The 15,078-nt window shown below is 54.3% G+C and overlaps 1 protein-coding gene across 1 annotated transcript; it reads left to right on the plus strand.

Moving 5' to 3' along the window:
• The first annotated feature begins 3,504 nt into the window (after positions 1–3,504).
• LOC127394247 (leucine-rich repeat-containing protein 37A2-like) lies at positions 3,505–14,824 on the plus strand. The gene is made up of 13 exons (XM_051640090.1): positions 3,505–3,700; positions 5,987–6,058; positions 6,164–6,295; positions 6,904–7,065; positions 7,233–7,307; positions 7,796–7,914; positions 10,832–11,080; positions 11,166–12,133; positions 12,410–12,502; positions 13,550–13,614; positions 14,241–14,310; positions 14,403–14,540; positions 14,645–14,824. Exons 1-13 carry the CDS (start codon positions 3,681–3,683, stop codon positions 14,822–14,824), a joined length of 2,343 nt encoding a protein of 780 aa, XP_051496050.1. The 5' UTR covers positions 3,505–3,680.
• Positions 14,825–15,078: the final 254 nt, after the last annotated feature.

Genomic DNA, 15,078 nt, shown 5'->3' on the forward strand with positions numbered 1-15,078 from the left:
TTGCATCAGATGATTTGCTTGTATTTATTTCTTTACTTCCTTATTTTTTAGAGCTGATCATTTTAGATGTCACCTTTTAAATGGCAGGTGACAAAGCAGAGCAGGTGTTTTTTTTACACTCAGGAATGGAAATGTTGGCTTTAAGCAGCCTGTTTCTGTCAGAGCTTTGATTAGAGAACCTGCTGCTCCCTGAAGAAAGAAAAGAGTTTCAGGAGATCATTTCAGACATCTAGCATTAAAAAATATTCAAAGCCTTCCCCTGTTATCAGGGTGATATCTAAGTTGGTGAGTTCTAGAAGATCATGAATAGTATGAAACAGAGAGGGAAGTGACCATGAATCATTTATTATTTCATCTCCATGTCTCAAAGTGTCACCAACCATCCTTAAATCATAGGATCATGATTTCAGACAGATTTCATGTGTCCATCTTGGTGTTAAAACTCCAAGCAAAATGGAATCTTTAGAGGCATGATAAGCAAAGGAGTCAGCAAATGCATCATATAATATTGTAGTTTCTTGTTCCCCTCTGATGGTCTTGCTTGTGTTTTGTCAGTTAAGGCTACAAATGTCAGGAAAGCTGGGGAGGGGCTTGGGACAAGGGCAGGGAGGGATGGGATGAGGGGGATGGATGAAAACTGGAAGAGGGAGATTGAGGTGAGACATGAGGAGGGAATTCTTCCCTGTGAGGGTGGTGAGAGCCTGGCCCAGGTTGCCCAGGGAAGCTGTGGCTGCCCCATCCCTGGCAGTGTTGAAGGGCAGGTTGGATGGGGCTTGGAGCAACCTGGGCTGCTGGGAGGTGTCCCTGCCCATGCAGGGGGTGGGACTGGATGGTCTTTGAGGTCCCTTCCAACCCAAACCATTCCCTGATTCTATGATCAGGCAGCCTCATTTAGAGGAGATGAATGCTCAAGGTTTCTTCTGGGGGAGATGGCTTCTCCACTCAGTGATCAGCTGGGGAGGGATTGCAGGTCTTGCCTGTGGGGTCTGGACCTCCCAGGGAGGCAGCTGGGCTGGGGGGAAGGTCTCTGCACCTGCAGCCTCCAGTGTGCTCTGCAGAGTTCCAGTTTCAGCCCTGGGGGAGGGAAGCATGGCTGGAAGTCTCTCTCTTCCCAACCTGACTCATTTAACAAGCAAGCAACCTCCTGCAGGACTCTCTCCAGCACCTCCATGTCCTTCTTATGTTGGAGGCTCCAGAGCTGGACCCAGTTCTCCAGGTGGGGTCCCAGCAGAGCAGAGCAGAGGGGACAATCCCCTCCCTGGCCCTGCTGGTCACGCTGCTGGTGCCACAGCCCAGGACAGGGATGGTTTCTGGGCTCCAGTTCACAGTGCTGGGTCATGTGGAGCTTCTCAGAGCTCATCATTTTCCATGGAACAGGCCCTTCCCACTCACCCAAACCATCTGGGGAACCTGTGTGAGGAGGGGCTGAATCACCCCCCAGAAACATTTCTCTCTCATTCTTTGCTGCTGAAGAAGCCCAGGCAGCTCATTCAGGCTGAGACAACAAACCTTGGGACTCCTAAAGCCACACCAGGTGAATCCCACCTTGGGGACACAGAGATTACCCCTTCCTTGGGCTCTTCCCAAACTTCCCCTTCATTTCACATCTTGAGTAGGGTCCCTTTCACACAACTTTCTGACCAGAAAGGAGGGATTATCTGACACGAAGAGAAAAAGAACCATTTTTATCACCGTTGAGATAAACAGGAGGTTCTCTTTAGGCTTTTCTGGCTGACTGCAGGGGAAGGCAGGTTGCATCAGAGGGTCACAAATCAGTGTGGTCCCTACAAAGTGGGTTTTTTTGGTCAATGGGACAGGATCTAGTTGGAGGTCTGTGACCAGTGGGGTCCCTCAGGGGTCAGCACTGGGACTGGTTCAGTGTTTTCATCAAGGACCTGGGTGAAGGAGCAGAGTGTGCCCTCAGCAAGTTTGCTGGTGACACCCAACTGGGAGGAGTGGCTGACACACCAGAGGGTTGTGCTGCCATTCAGTGAGACCTGGACAGGCTGGAGAGTTGGGCAGGGAGAAACTTGATGAAATCCAACAGGGGCAAGTGCAGAGTCTTGCACCTGGGGAAGAACAACCCCATGGACCAGTGCAGGTTGGGGGCTGAGCTGCTGGAGAGCAGGGTAGGAGAAAGGGACCTGGGGGTCCTGGTGGACAGGAGGATGACCATGAGCCAACAGTGTGCCCTTGTGGCCAAGAAGGCCAATGGATCCTGGGGTGGGCTAGAAAGGGGGTGGTTAGTGAGTCAAGGGAGGTTCTCCTCCCTCTCTGTTCTGCCTTGGTGAGGCCACATCTGGAGTATTGTGTCCAGTTCTGGGCCCCTCAGTTCCAGAAGGACAGGGAACTGCTGGAAAGAGTCCAGGGCAGAGCCACAGAGATGATGGAGGGAGTGGAACATCTCCCTGATGAGGGAAGGCTGAGGGAGCTGGGTCTCTTGAGCTTGGAGAAGAGGAGACTGAGGGGTGACCTCATCCATGTTCACAGACACGTTCAGGGCAGTGTCAGGAGGACAGAGCCAGGCTTTGTTCAGTGATGTCCAGGGACAGGACAAGGGGCAGTGGGTGCAAACTGGAGCACAGGAGGTTCCATGTGAATATCAGGAAGAACTTCTTTCCTGTGAGGGTGGCAGAGCCCTGGGACAGGCTGCCCAGGGAGGCTGTGGAGTCTCCTTCTCTGGAGACATTCCAACCCCCCTGGACACGTTCCTGTGTGATGTGCTCTGGGTGCCCCTGCTCTGGCAGGGGGGCTGGGCTGGGGGATCTTTCCAGGTCCCTTCCAACCCCTGGGATTCTATGATTCTGTGAAAGGCTTCCTCAGCTGCCTGGAGAACCTTTTCTGTTATCAGAGAGGAAAGTCAAGCCCTAAAAGAATTTCTGGTGGGATCAGAGCTGGGGGAAAATAAATACCCCTGAGCTGAAAGGCACCTCCGGGCAGGAGGGTTATCACAGGTCACACCCCACTGTGAGCTCAGATCAGATATAAACACCTGGTGAAACCAGAGCTGTGGAACATTTCTGCTGCCAGTGTCAAAGCAAGAGAAAGTAAACATGACAGTGCAAATGCAATTAACATTTGGTGTTCTAATTTTACCAGGGATTTATCTTGCAATAAAATCCTGTGGATTGAGGAACATGCTTTTGAGCCTCTTCCTTTTCTGCAGCTCCTGTGAGTTACAAAAGTTTCTTTCTAGTGTCTTTACTGGAGTCTGTTTGTATTTATGACCCTCCCTTTTTCATTTATTTTTTTTTTTTCTCCCTGCTAGAAAATGTTCCTGTTATTTTTAGAACAATGACTCCATTTCTCCTGCTAAAAGACTAACTGAGCTCGGGAGATCCCTGCAGATGGCTGGATGCCCCACAGCAGGATGAGATCCAAGGGTGGTTGGCCAAGCCCAGCCATGATAGAGGCCATTTCTTGAAGGTTTGCTGTGACCTGGCCCAGGAACAGATGAAGCACACGTGCACTTCATTTCCTCTCCTTGACAGGCTGAAAGCAAAGAGAAAGCAGCAGCTTCTTCCCTGCTCTCCCTTGCATTTCCATGTTCCCCACAGATCAGTCCTGCTTTGCTCCAGCTTCTTGGAGGACTGACCTGACTCATTTGCTTTCTCCTCAGAAACCTGAGTGGAAACCTCATCACACAGATCCAGAATGGCACTTTCCAGGCATGGCATGGGATGCAGTTCTTACAGAAGCTGTAAGTGTCCCAAATTCTCAAGGTGGATCAGAGCAGGACTCTGCAGTGACAGGGGGGAGGAGGAGACCTCTTCCCTGTGGGCCCATGTGAAGGGGCTCCAGGAAAGCTGGGAAGGGGCTTTGAACCAGGGTGTATAGGGATAGGATGAGGGGGAATGGTTTAAAACTGGAAGGGGGAGGTTTAAGTGAGACATGAGGAGGAAATTCTTCCTGGAGAAGAGAAGGCTCCAGGGAGACCTGAGAGCACCTTCCAGGGCCTGAAGGGGCTCCAGGAAAGCTGGGGAGGGACTTGGGACAAGGGCAGGGAGGGATGGGATGAGGGGGATGGATGGAAACTGGAAGAGGGAGATTGAGGTGAGACATGAGGAGGGAATTCTTTGCTGTGAGGGGGGTGAGAGCCTGGCCCAGGTTGCCCAGGGAAGCTGTGGCTGCCCCATCCCTGGCAGTGTTGAAGGGCAGGTTGGATGGGGCTTGGAGCAGCCTGGGCTGGTGGGAGGTGTCCCTGCCCATGCAGGGGGTGGGACTGGATGATCTTTAAGGTCCCTTCCAACCCAAACCTTTCCATGATTCTATGACATATCCATCTGGACCTTCAATGAGTGGGAAGCCAGAGCATTTTGCCCACCAAGGGGTCACCTGGTCTCCCACAGCCTCCTTGCTCTCCTGACATGTGCCATATTTCTCAGGTGATACCCCAAAAAAAGCTGGGAGAAGACATTATGAACACCAATGCCCATGGGACTAGGACACAGCTTTGCTTTGGAGGGTGCAGTGATAGAGTAAAACCTTATGGAGAGTGGGAATGTAAGAAAATATGGACATTAAGACTCCAAAATAACATCAGAGTCCTGCTGGGGGGAAGCAAAGAGAAGGTGAGGAGGAAAAGAAAGATGTTGTAGTTTTCAGAAGAAGCACCTCTGGGCTTCTGCTGATTTAGCTGGAGATGATCAGGACCTGCTGTGCTTTCTGAACCAGCCCATCAGCATCTGTTCCTGCCTCCAGCCTTCATCCCTGGCTCTTCCTCACACCCAGAGGACTGTGCCAATTTTTTTTATCTTCAGGCTGAAATTTCCTCTGTTTGTTCTCCACTTGAAAGGAAATTCTTTGGGGAGCTTTGAGGAAAACTTGTGCAGCCAAATCCACATCTGCCATCCATAACAGTGGGCTGGATCCTCCCCAGCCATAAGCCTCTTGACACCCCTCACACAGCAGAGAGGAGCTTGGAAAGGGGATTTGAGTGTCATTCCACAGCAGGTCCAGCAGGCACAGCTCTCCTTGGGCCTCTCTGGTATTGAAAGGGGAGAGATGTGAAGCCTGGGAAAGAGGGAAAACTCCTGGATCACAGAAAGACTTTGTAATTGTAGAATCATGGAATGGTTTGGGTTGGAAGGCACCTTAAAGATCATCTTGATCCAACCCCCTGCATGGGCAGGGACACCTCCCACCAGCCCAGGTTGCTCCAAGCCCCATCCAACCTGCCCTTCAACACTGCCAGGGATGGGGCAGCCACAGCTTCCCTGGGCAACCTGGGCCAGGCTCTCACCACCCTCACAGCCAAGAATTCCCTCCTCATGTCTCACCTCAATCTCCCTCTTCCAGTTTTCATCCATTCCTCCTTGCCCTCTCCCTCCCTGCCCTTGTCCCAAGTCCCTCCCCAGCTTTCCTGGAGCCCCTTCAGGCACTGGAAGGTGCTCTCAGGTCTCCCTGGAGCCTTCTCTTCTCCAGGCTGAACACCCCAACTCTCCCAGCCTGGCTCCAGAGCAGAGCTGCTCCAGCCCTCCCTTCATCTCCGTGGCCTCCTCTGGCCTCACTCCAACAGCTGCATGTCCTTCTGATGCTGGGGTCTCCAGAACTGGCCCCAGCCCTGCAGGGGGGGTCTCAGCAGAGCAGAGCAGAGGGGACAATCCCCTCCTGGCCCTGCTGGTCACAGCCCAGGACACGGGTGGGTTCTGGGCTCCAGGGCATGGTGCTGGGCCATGTTGAGCTTCTCCTTCACCATCACACCCAAGTCCTTCTCCTCAGGGCTGTTTTCAATCCAATGATCTGGAGGAAATTCACTGGGGTTTAGTCTTGTTTATGCAGTTCAGGAACCACTGGGGCTTTATTTTACCCTACAATGTTCTCACCATCTCCCATTTCTCCTGTGCCTGCTGCATTGGGCCAGTAGATCTTTCCAGACTCGTGGCTCTGTGTCCATCAGAGGACACATGGACAGGCTGTCCCCACGTGTCCCTGCCCTCATGTTCTTCCCATCACTCACTCCAAGTGGTGTGGTTGTTTTTTCCAGGATCTTAAGTCATAACCCCCTGTCTGTTATTGCTGACACATCATTCTTCAAGCTGCCTTCAGTCAATTATCTGTAAGTATTGACTCATTTTTAACAGATTATTGTAGATCTTTGTCTCTCTCCAACCCTCTTGTCAGGGAAGCAGAGATCCAGATGCAAATCTCCCTCTTCTCCCAGCCTTATCCTGCTGGAGGCACAAACCACCCCAGCACCAGCAGAACAAGGCAAAGACCAAGCAGTTCTGGTGTGTTCCCAGCTGCAAAGCAACCAAGGAGCTGGGATAAAGAGTTGGGACACAAAGACATCAAGGTCTGGGACTGTGGAGTGGTCTGAGTGGTCTGGGAATGGTCCCCACTCCTTGAGAGTTGGGGTGTTCAGCCTGGAGAAGAGAAGGCTCCAGGGAGACCTGAGAGCAGCTTCCAGTGCCTGAAGGGGCTCCAGGAAAGCTGGGGAGGGACTTGGGACAAGGGCAGAGAGGGATGGGATGAGGGGGATGGATGAAAACTGGGAGAGGGAGATTGAGGTGAGACATGAGGAGGGAATTCTTCCCTGTGAGGGTGGTGAGAGCCTGGCCCAGGTTGCCCAGGGAAGCTGTGGCTGCCCCATCCCTGGCAGTGTTGAAGGGCAGGTTGGATGGGGCTTGGAGCAGCCTGGGCTGGTGGGAGGTGTCCCTGCCCATGCAGGGGGGTTAGATCCTGTTGATCTTTAAGGTCCCTTCCAACCCAAACCATTCCCTGATTCTGTGACTCTGATTCCTGTGCTCCCCACACCCCCACCCTGCTGCCCTGCCCCAGCTCCAGGCAGGTGATGATGCCCTGTGCTGCTCATGATCCACAACATCCCATGGCTCCTTCCTGCTCCCAGCCCCACTATCCCACAGAAACCCTTCTCTCCCTTCACTGGTATCTCTTTCCAAGGTCAAAGTGGATTCATCCTCTTGGGCACGAAGTGTCTCCTTCCAAGGACTGGATCTTCACTCCTGGGAGAGCAGGAGGAGGAATTTTGAGCTGGGAAATCCTTTCTGTTTGCATTCATCTCTCACAAACCTGCAGGATCTCCTCCTGGTTCAGCCCCCATGGGTAGGCAGGGGCCAAAGCAGCAGGACAGCAGGGATTTGAATCATTCCTGTTGGATGAGGCAGAATTGGATCCCCCTGCAAACACCACCAGGGACCTGCTCTGGTTCTCAGCTCAGATTTCTGATCACGTTGCCTGAAAATTAAAGGTGGTTTTTCAAATCTTTCCAGAGACCTGGGTGCAACAGGAGTGACCCAGCAGACCTTGCTCACTGTCCTCCTGACAACAACCAGCTTGGAAACACTGTGAGTACCTGGGTTCTGGGTCCCTTCCTCCAGCAGATCAGAACTGCTGGGACAAGGATCTGCTTGGGAAACCAACCACTCAGTCAGAACAACCCCAGGAAACCTAAGGTTTGCTGCTGACTGTTGAAAACCTCTCAACCTCAGCTGCCAAGAGGTGGGATTTCACCTTTCAATGACAATTCCCAGGTTTTTCAAAAGGAAGTTTAAAATGCAGGTGGGGTGTGTTCCTGTGTCAAACTGCTTTTTGGGGATTGGTTCCATTTCCAAAGGTAAAAATCAACATCTTGATGCCACCAGAGAAGCTCAACTTCTGTTTGCAACCTCTCTTAGCAATCTGGAGAACATCTATTCCATTGGAACTGGGAGGTGGGAAGTTTTCCTGAGCTGTAGGAGAAATCCCAGCAAAACCATGATGTGTGTTAACTGAGTTGGACTGGGAGAGATGGGTTGAGATGCTGAGTTTTGCTCCAGTAACCTTTTGTCTTTAGCAAACTGCCCAGTGCCTCAGGCTGCTGCTTCTGCCAGGGGAAACACACCATTGAGACCCCCTGCAGGACCATCCAGTTCCACTGTGAGAACCTGTGCCTCACCAGTGCTCCCCAGTACGGTAGGATCCCTGATGGAAACACCAAATCTGCCCCTTTTCCTCCAGTTTGAGGAGCTGCTGTAGCTTGGTTGCATCTTGGGGGGGTTCCCAGGCAGCCTTGGCCACCTTGATGGCACCAGACCAGCCCCTTGGCCAGACTCAGGGATCCTAAATCCAGGCAGACTCTCAAGAGGCTCCTTGGATCAGTCCAAAGGCCAATGAAGGCAGCTCAGGTGAGACCTGGGAGGCCTCAGACTGAGCCCCAGGCACAAAAAAAATTCCCCTTGGAGCACAAGACTTGGAAAAAACAAGGGTTGAAAAGTCATTCATGATTCCATGTATCTTCTGTGTCCAAACGATCTTGAGGAGCAATGGTTTGGGCTGAACAACCACACACACTTCCAACCCACACAGAGCAGCAGCCAAGGAAATCACGTGGCCCCAGAACCATTCCCAAGTGCTGGAAGGCACTGGCTGCTCATAAACCCCCCCCAGATTTGCAGCCCAGAAAAACAACCCGTGTCCTGGGCTGTGGCACCAGCAGCGTGACCAGCAGGGCCAGGAGGGGATTGTCCCCCCTGCTCTGCTCTGGTGGGACCCCCCCTGGAGAACTGGGGCCAGTTCTGGAGCCCCCAACATAAGAAGGACATGGAGGTGTTGGAGAGAGGCCAGAGGAGGCCACAGAGATGATGGGAGGGCTGGAGCAGCTCTGCTCTGGAGACAGGCTGGGAGAGTTGGGGTGTTCAGCCTGGAGAAGAGAAGGCTCCAGGGAGACCTTAGAGCAGCTTCCAGTGCCTGAAGGGGCTCCAGGAAAGCTGGGGAGGGGCTTGGGACAAGGGCAGGGAGGGATGGGATGAGGGGGATGGATGGAAACTGGAAGAGGGAGATTGAGGTGAGACATGAGGAGGAAATTCTTTGCTGTGAGGGTGGTGAGAGCCTGGCCCAGGTTGCCCAGGGAAGCTGTGGCTGCCCCATCCCTGGCAGTGTTGAAGGGCAGGTTGGATGGGGCTTGGAGCAGCCTGGGCTGGTGGGAGGTGTCCCTGCCCATGCAGGGGGTTGGATCTAGTTGATCTTTAAGGTCCCTTCCAACCCAAGCTAGTCTGGGATTCTATGATAAGATTCTCTCAGTTCCCCTTGACAGCCTCCAGAGCCCTTCCAGTGCCACCACAGCTTGCTGGTCACAGCTCAGCCCCAGCACAGACCACAGCTTCTGGCCGTGGGTCCATTCCAGAGATGAAGTGGCACCTGCTGAGCTGGAAACCCCCAAAGCCATAACCCAGCATGGATGCAGTCTCTGCAGGAACACCTGGGGGGGGCTCTGGGACCTACAAGTTCCAAGACCTTCCTGAGTGACCTTGGAAAATCACCTGGTTTCCTTGCCCCCCTCCTCCCAAAGTGTAGCTCTCAGAGGACCAGTAACCCCATCTCCTGGCTGATCCCCAGGCCTCATTGTCTCCTCAGGTGGTGCAGGGGGAGCAGAGCCCTGGCCCAGGGTCAGTGTCCTCCTGCTCCAGGCAGAGCCAAACTGCAAAGAGCTCCAGTCCCCAAGGTCCCCAGGCCACTCCTTTCCAAACTGGATGTGGAATGGTGACCCTGACTTGGTCACAGGTCAGACCAGGTTGCTGAGCCACTTAGGGCTAGATCCTCAAAGGTCTTTTTGTGGCCATTTTCCTGTCATTTTAACAGAAAAAAAAAAAAAAAAAAAAAAAAAAAGGCTTAAATACCTTTATAATCTGTAGATACTCCTGAGCATCTGTCCCTGCAGGGCAGGGTTAGAGATAAGGGGGTGTTTGCAGCCCTGCTGGAGGACTCTCCAGCACTTATCCCAGCTCTTCAGACCTGGTGTGTGGCCTTTGGTGGGGCAGGAGATCTCCTGGGCTGTTTGTGTCCCTCTGGGTCCATTCCCCACATGTCCCACTTCTTCCAGGCCTGGGAGATGGAGCTGCTCCCACCAGCAGAGGAACAGCTCTGGCTGCAGGTCCTTGCAGACACCAACCCAGAGGCTTGGGGATGTTGGGAGCTGGGCCCAGTTCTGGGCTGCCCAGTTCCAGAAGGACAAGGAGCTGCTGGAGAGAGTCCAGCCCAGAGCACTGAGATGCTGAGGGGGCTGGAGCATCTGCCTGTGAGGAAAGGCTGGGAGAGCTGGGGCTGTTGAGCCTGGAGAGGAGGAGGCTGAGGGGGGATCTGCTCAGTGCTGATCAATATCTCCAGGGGGTGGCAGGAGGATGGGGCCAGACTCTTCCCAGTGGTGCCCAGTGACAGGACAAGGGGCACTGGGCACAAACTGGAGCCCAGGAGGGTCAAGCTGAACATGAGGACAAACTTCTTTGCTGTGAGGGTGGCAGAGCCCTGGGACAGGCTGCCCAGGGAGCTGGTGGAGTCTCCATCCCTGGAGACATTCCCACCCTCCTGGATGTGTTCCTGTGGGATCTGCTCTAGGGGATCCTGCTCTGGCAGGGCTTGGATGGATGATCTCCAGGGGTCCCTTCCAACCCCACCACTCTGTGCTTCTTTAATGTGGAGTATCCCAGGTTTTCCTGACCACAGGGAGAAGGGCTGAACATCCAGGGACAAGCAGTGTGTCTTTGGGTCTTCTGCTCTCCAGGCTCACTGCGACTTGAAAAGCTTGATGGTGATTTTAGCAACTCAGCACTTTGTCAAGCTGTGGGAAACTCTCCAAACAGCCAACTCATTCCCCTGGGATGTTTCCCACCACTCCAAACAGAGCCCTGGGACATCCCAGAAAAGAAACCTCTCTCTGTTCTGCCCCCATGAGATAACCTGATGGATTGAACACGACTTTCCCCTCAGTTCCCACCCACCCTTCAGTTCACACACTCCCTTGTCTTAAGCTCCTGCAGCTCAGGGTAAACCCTTGACCCTGCATGTTGCCAGGAAGCTTCTCATGGCATTGATCTGCTCTCTTGGTGTGTTCCAGCTGACACAGATCCCCTGGCAGAGAGGAAAGGAGGAATCCAGGGAGCACTACAAGCCAGGAAACTCAGCTCCAGCGTGGTGTTGAGCCTCAAGTCCAAGGAGCCTTCACTTGGAGACCACAAAACCATAACGTTTGTGGTAGAGCTGAGCCTGACCAGCACTGCTGGTGATCTCAGTGACCTAAATGATGGTGTTTCTAGAACAAATTCACGTTCTCCTCAGCACCCATCCAGGCAGGAAGGCAAAACTGGTAAGGAGCTGCTGGAGATGCTGCACAACCTGCAGCACGTGGGCTGGGACATTGAAACTGATGTCAGGAAACTCTTGTTTTGTAGGAAACAGGCTCAGGGCTGAGCTGAAGAAGAAGCTGCACCAGGCTAGAAGTGTGAGAAACACCCTCCCAGTGCTTGCTGTGCAGAAGGACAAGGTGCAGGAGAACCCAGCAGTGAAGGGAGAGGCAGCCACAGGCTGGGTGCAGAAGCAGCTTGGCTCTGGTTGGAACCCCACTGAGGACCTCTCTGTCTTCAGACACCACAGAAGGTCTACAGCTCCTTCCAAACGTTCCCCTCCACACTCCCCAGCAGAGGCCCCTCATTCCTCCAGGTCTTGGAAGAGTCTAAATTATTCTGATGCTGTGGATCAGACTGAGAAAACTCAGGGGCTGGAAGATGCAGAGGAACCACCAGCTCCAAGGCAGGACCACGTTGGGACTTACAAAAGGCAGAAGCAGGGGGACAACCCATCCCTCTACAGAAGCAACCAGCATTTCTACCAGACCTTTGGCAGTGGGAATCCTGAGGAAGAGCCCCCCCCGATGGAAGGTGAAGCAGAGCAGAGACTGGAAACCAACCAGCACTTGTTCTATGACCTGTCAGGCAAGAGCAGCCAGAGTTCCTCCCCAGCTGGGCACTCACCAGCCATCCCTCCCACCACAGGAACACCCTGGAAGCCACAAAAGGAAGGATCCAGCTCCCTCAATAAAGCAGGGAGCTCGGGCAGCCCTGAGGACTCACTGGTTGCAGGAGATCTCTGGGAAGCCCAGGTGGATGGTCACCTGCGTGGGCTGGTCCCAGATGAATCCCTGAGGACATTCCTGGCTGGCACAGCACGAGCCCTGAGGATGGACTGTGGGCTCCCCCAGCTCCAGCTGCCCTGCACACAACTGCTCTCCAAGACAGGGCAGCTCATAAAGCTGCTCAGCCAGAGAGAAGATGACCAAGGAGCTTCTGATCCCCTGGACCAGTGTCTCCTGGAAGGGAATGTTTCCAAACTCATGGTGCAGGCCAGGGATGCAGGTGGGAAGGTAAGAGAGAGAGACAGGGAATTGCTGGATGTGTCCTTCTGGGAATGGAATAGAATGATGGAATCATGGAATGGTTGGGGTTAGGAGGGATCTTGGATCATCCAGTCCCACCCCCTGCATGGGCAGGGACACCTCCCCCCAGCCCAGGCTGCTCCAAGCCCCATCCAACCTGCCCTTCAACACTGCCAGGGATGGGGCAGCCACAGCTTCCCTGGGCAACCAGAGAAGGAGCAACTCTCTCTCCCCTCCTGATTTCCTCTCCTTTTCTCCCAGTAGAAACCAGAGCACACCAGCAGGAACAGGGTCCTCTTAGCCATCCTGTTGTGTTCCAACATCCTGATCACTCTCACGGCGCTTTGTCTGATGGAGGTGAGTTGGTAACTCCCCTGCCAGGCACCCTCAGCCAAGCTGGAGCACACCAGTCCCAGCCCTAGAGTCACCTGGTCACCCCCAACCCTCTCCTAGTCCCTCAGAACCCTCTTCCAGTGGCCCTTGGGACCCTCTCCAAGTCCCTTAGGAGCCTGTCCCAGTGACCCTCTCAGGACCCCCTCCCAGTCCATCAAGACCATCTCACAATCACTCAGGACACCCCTCCCAGTCCTTCAGGACCCTCTCCCAGTCCCTCGGGACCCACTCCCAGTCCCTGAGGACCCCATCCCAGTCCCTGAGGACCCCATCCCAGTCCCTCAGGACCCACTCCCAGTCCCTGAGGACCCCATCCCAGTCCCTCAGGACCCACTCCCAGTCCCTGAGGACCCCATCCCAGTCCCTCAGGACCCTCTCCCAGTCCCTCAGGACCCCCTCCAAACCCCTCAGGACCCTCTCCCAGTCCTTCAGGACCCTCTCCCAGTCTCTCATGACTCTCTCCCAGTCCATGAAGACCCCATCCCAGTCTCTCAGGACCCCACTCTGCTCTGCTGCCCATTTCCAGCCACCCACCTCTGCCCCTTCTGCCTTTCCCCTTACCAAGTTCAAGTCTTTCTGCCAGGTGTCCCAGCTCCAGGTGGGTCAGGGATGGGCAGGGGTGAAGGAACCAGAGGGTTTCAACTTCCCTTTGGGCCCTTCTTGGTAAAAAAACCAACCAAACCCAACAGTTTTTCTTTCTTTAAAAGCCAACCCAGATGGTTCAGGCTGGGGTTGAAGAGCAGGGAAGTTCCCTGCAGAGCACTGGGCAGATAAGAAAGGAAAGACATCAACATTGCAGAGGTTATGGGGAGCTCTGGGGGTTCAGATCATTCCAGAAGCAGGGAAAAGGAGGGATTTGGGCTCTTCCTAAAAACTGTGGCTTCTGGTCCAGGTGTGCTCACGTATCTAAGAGACTCAGTTGGAGGAAGAACATTTTGGCCTCCCTTGTTTTGCAGAGTGTGGTGGAAAAATCCCCAAGTGATGAGTTTCTCTCTCTCTCTCCATCACCAGGTTTGCTCCCAAAAACCTGCAGCTGCTTCCCAGCCCTACAGCACCAGAGGAGCACCCCTGAGATGGTAACTGCTCCCCTTCCTCCTGGGGCTTCTCACCCTAGAATCATGCAATCCTAGTTGGAAAACGCCTTGGAGATCATCCAGCCCAACCCTTCCCCAGCCCTGCCCAGGCCACCCCTGCCCCATGTCCCTCAGCACCATCTCCAGGCTTGGAAACCCCTCCAGGGATGGGGACTCCCCCCTGCCCTGGGCAGCCTGGGCCAGGCCCTGACAACCCTTGCCAGGGAGAAACTGTTCCCAAGCTCCAACCTCAGCCTCCCCTGGCACAACTTGAGGCCGGTTCCTCTGCTCCTGTCACTTGTTCCTGGGGAGCAGAGCCCGACCCCCCTGGCTCCAACCTCCTCTCAGGCAGCTGCAGAGCCAGCAGGTCTCCCCTCACCTCCTTGTCTCCAGGCTGGACACCCCCAGCTCCCTCAGCTGCTCCTCCTCACCCTTGTGCTCCAGCCCCTTCCCCAGCTCCCTTGCCCTTCCCTGGACACACTCCAGCCCCTCCAGGTCCTTCTTCACTACACCCAGATGTTTGGGTTTTGCCCAAATCCAGCTGCACAGCTTCCATGCCAGGCAGGGAACATCCTTCCACACCTGCCACCACCACCACCTTTGCCCTTTTATCCTTCTTTTTCCTTTAGGTTTTCCAGGTTCTTTCAGAAGCTCCTGCCATGGGGATGGAGGAGGCACAAGCCCCAGGCCAGAGAGCAGGTGAGCTCAGGGAGCAGCCACCAGGTCCCCCCTGCCCCCCAACCCAGCCCTGGCCCCCTCACCCCTCCCACACCTTCCCTGCCTCTTCCCAGGTCTGTGCTGGATCAGATCAGAACCAAACCACCCCAGAGTGGCTGAGACACCTGGAGCAGCCCCTCAGTTCCCAGCAGGAAAAGGCCTTGGCTGAGCTGTACGACGGAGAGCGCTCGGAGGAGGAGGAGGAGGAGGAGGTGGAGGTGGAGGAGGAGGAGGAAGAGGAGATCTTCAGCAGGGCTGAGCTCCAGTAGCTGGGCTGGTGACAGTGCCCGAGCTTCCAGCTCCTGTCCTGGTGTAGGAAGTGCTGAGGCTTTCCTTGGGAGCCATTTCCTTGGGTGCCATTTCCTTGGGAGCCATTTCCTTGGGTGCCATTTCCTTGGGTGCCATTTCCTTGGGAGCCATTTCCTTGGGTGCCATTTCCTTGGGTGCCATTTCCTTGGGTGCTCTTTCCTTGGGTGCCATTTCTTTGTGGATGTAACTTCCTTGGATGCTGTTTCCTTGGATGCTACTTCCTTGGGTGCTTCTTCCTTGTGGATGTAACTTCCTTGGATGCTACTTCCTTGGATACTACTTCCTTGGGTTCTACTTCCCTGGATGCCATTTCCTTGTGGATGTAACTTCCTTGGATGCTACCTCCTTGGGTGCTACTTCCTTGTGGATGTAACTTCCTTGGGTGCTCCTTCCTTGGATGCCATTTCCTTGAGTGTTACTTGCTTGAATGTTACTTCCTTG

Source organism: Apus apus, chromosome 25 (genome assembly GCF_020740795.1).
Source record: "Apus apus isolate bApuApu2 chromosome 25, bApuApu2.pri.cur, whole genome shotgun sequence".
Lineage (NCBI taxonomy): Eukaryota > Metazoa > Chordata > Aves > Apodiformes > Apodidae > Apus > Apus apus.

Bases quoted from the DNA above. Each gene is read 5' to 3' on its own strand.
- LOC127394247 (XM_051640090.1), top strand. From the start codon at position 3,681: ATGCAGTTCTTACAGAAGCT. The intron at 6,059-6,163 runs GTAAGTATTGAC...CTCTTCTCCCAG, and splicing joins CTGCCTTCAGTCAATTATCT to CCTTATCCTGCTGGAGGCAC. The intron at 11,081-11,165 runs GTAAGGAGCTGC...CTTGTTTTGTAG, and splicing joins CAGGCAGGAAGGCAAAACTG to GAAACAGGCTCAGGGCTGAG.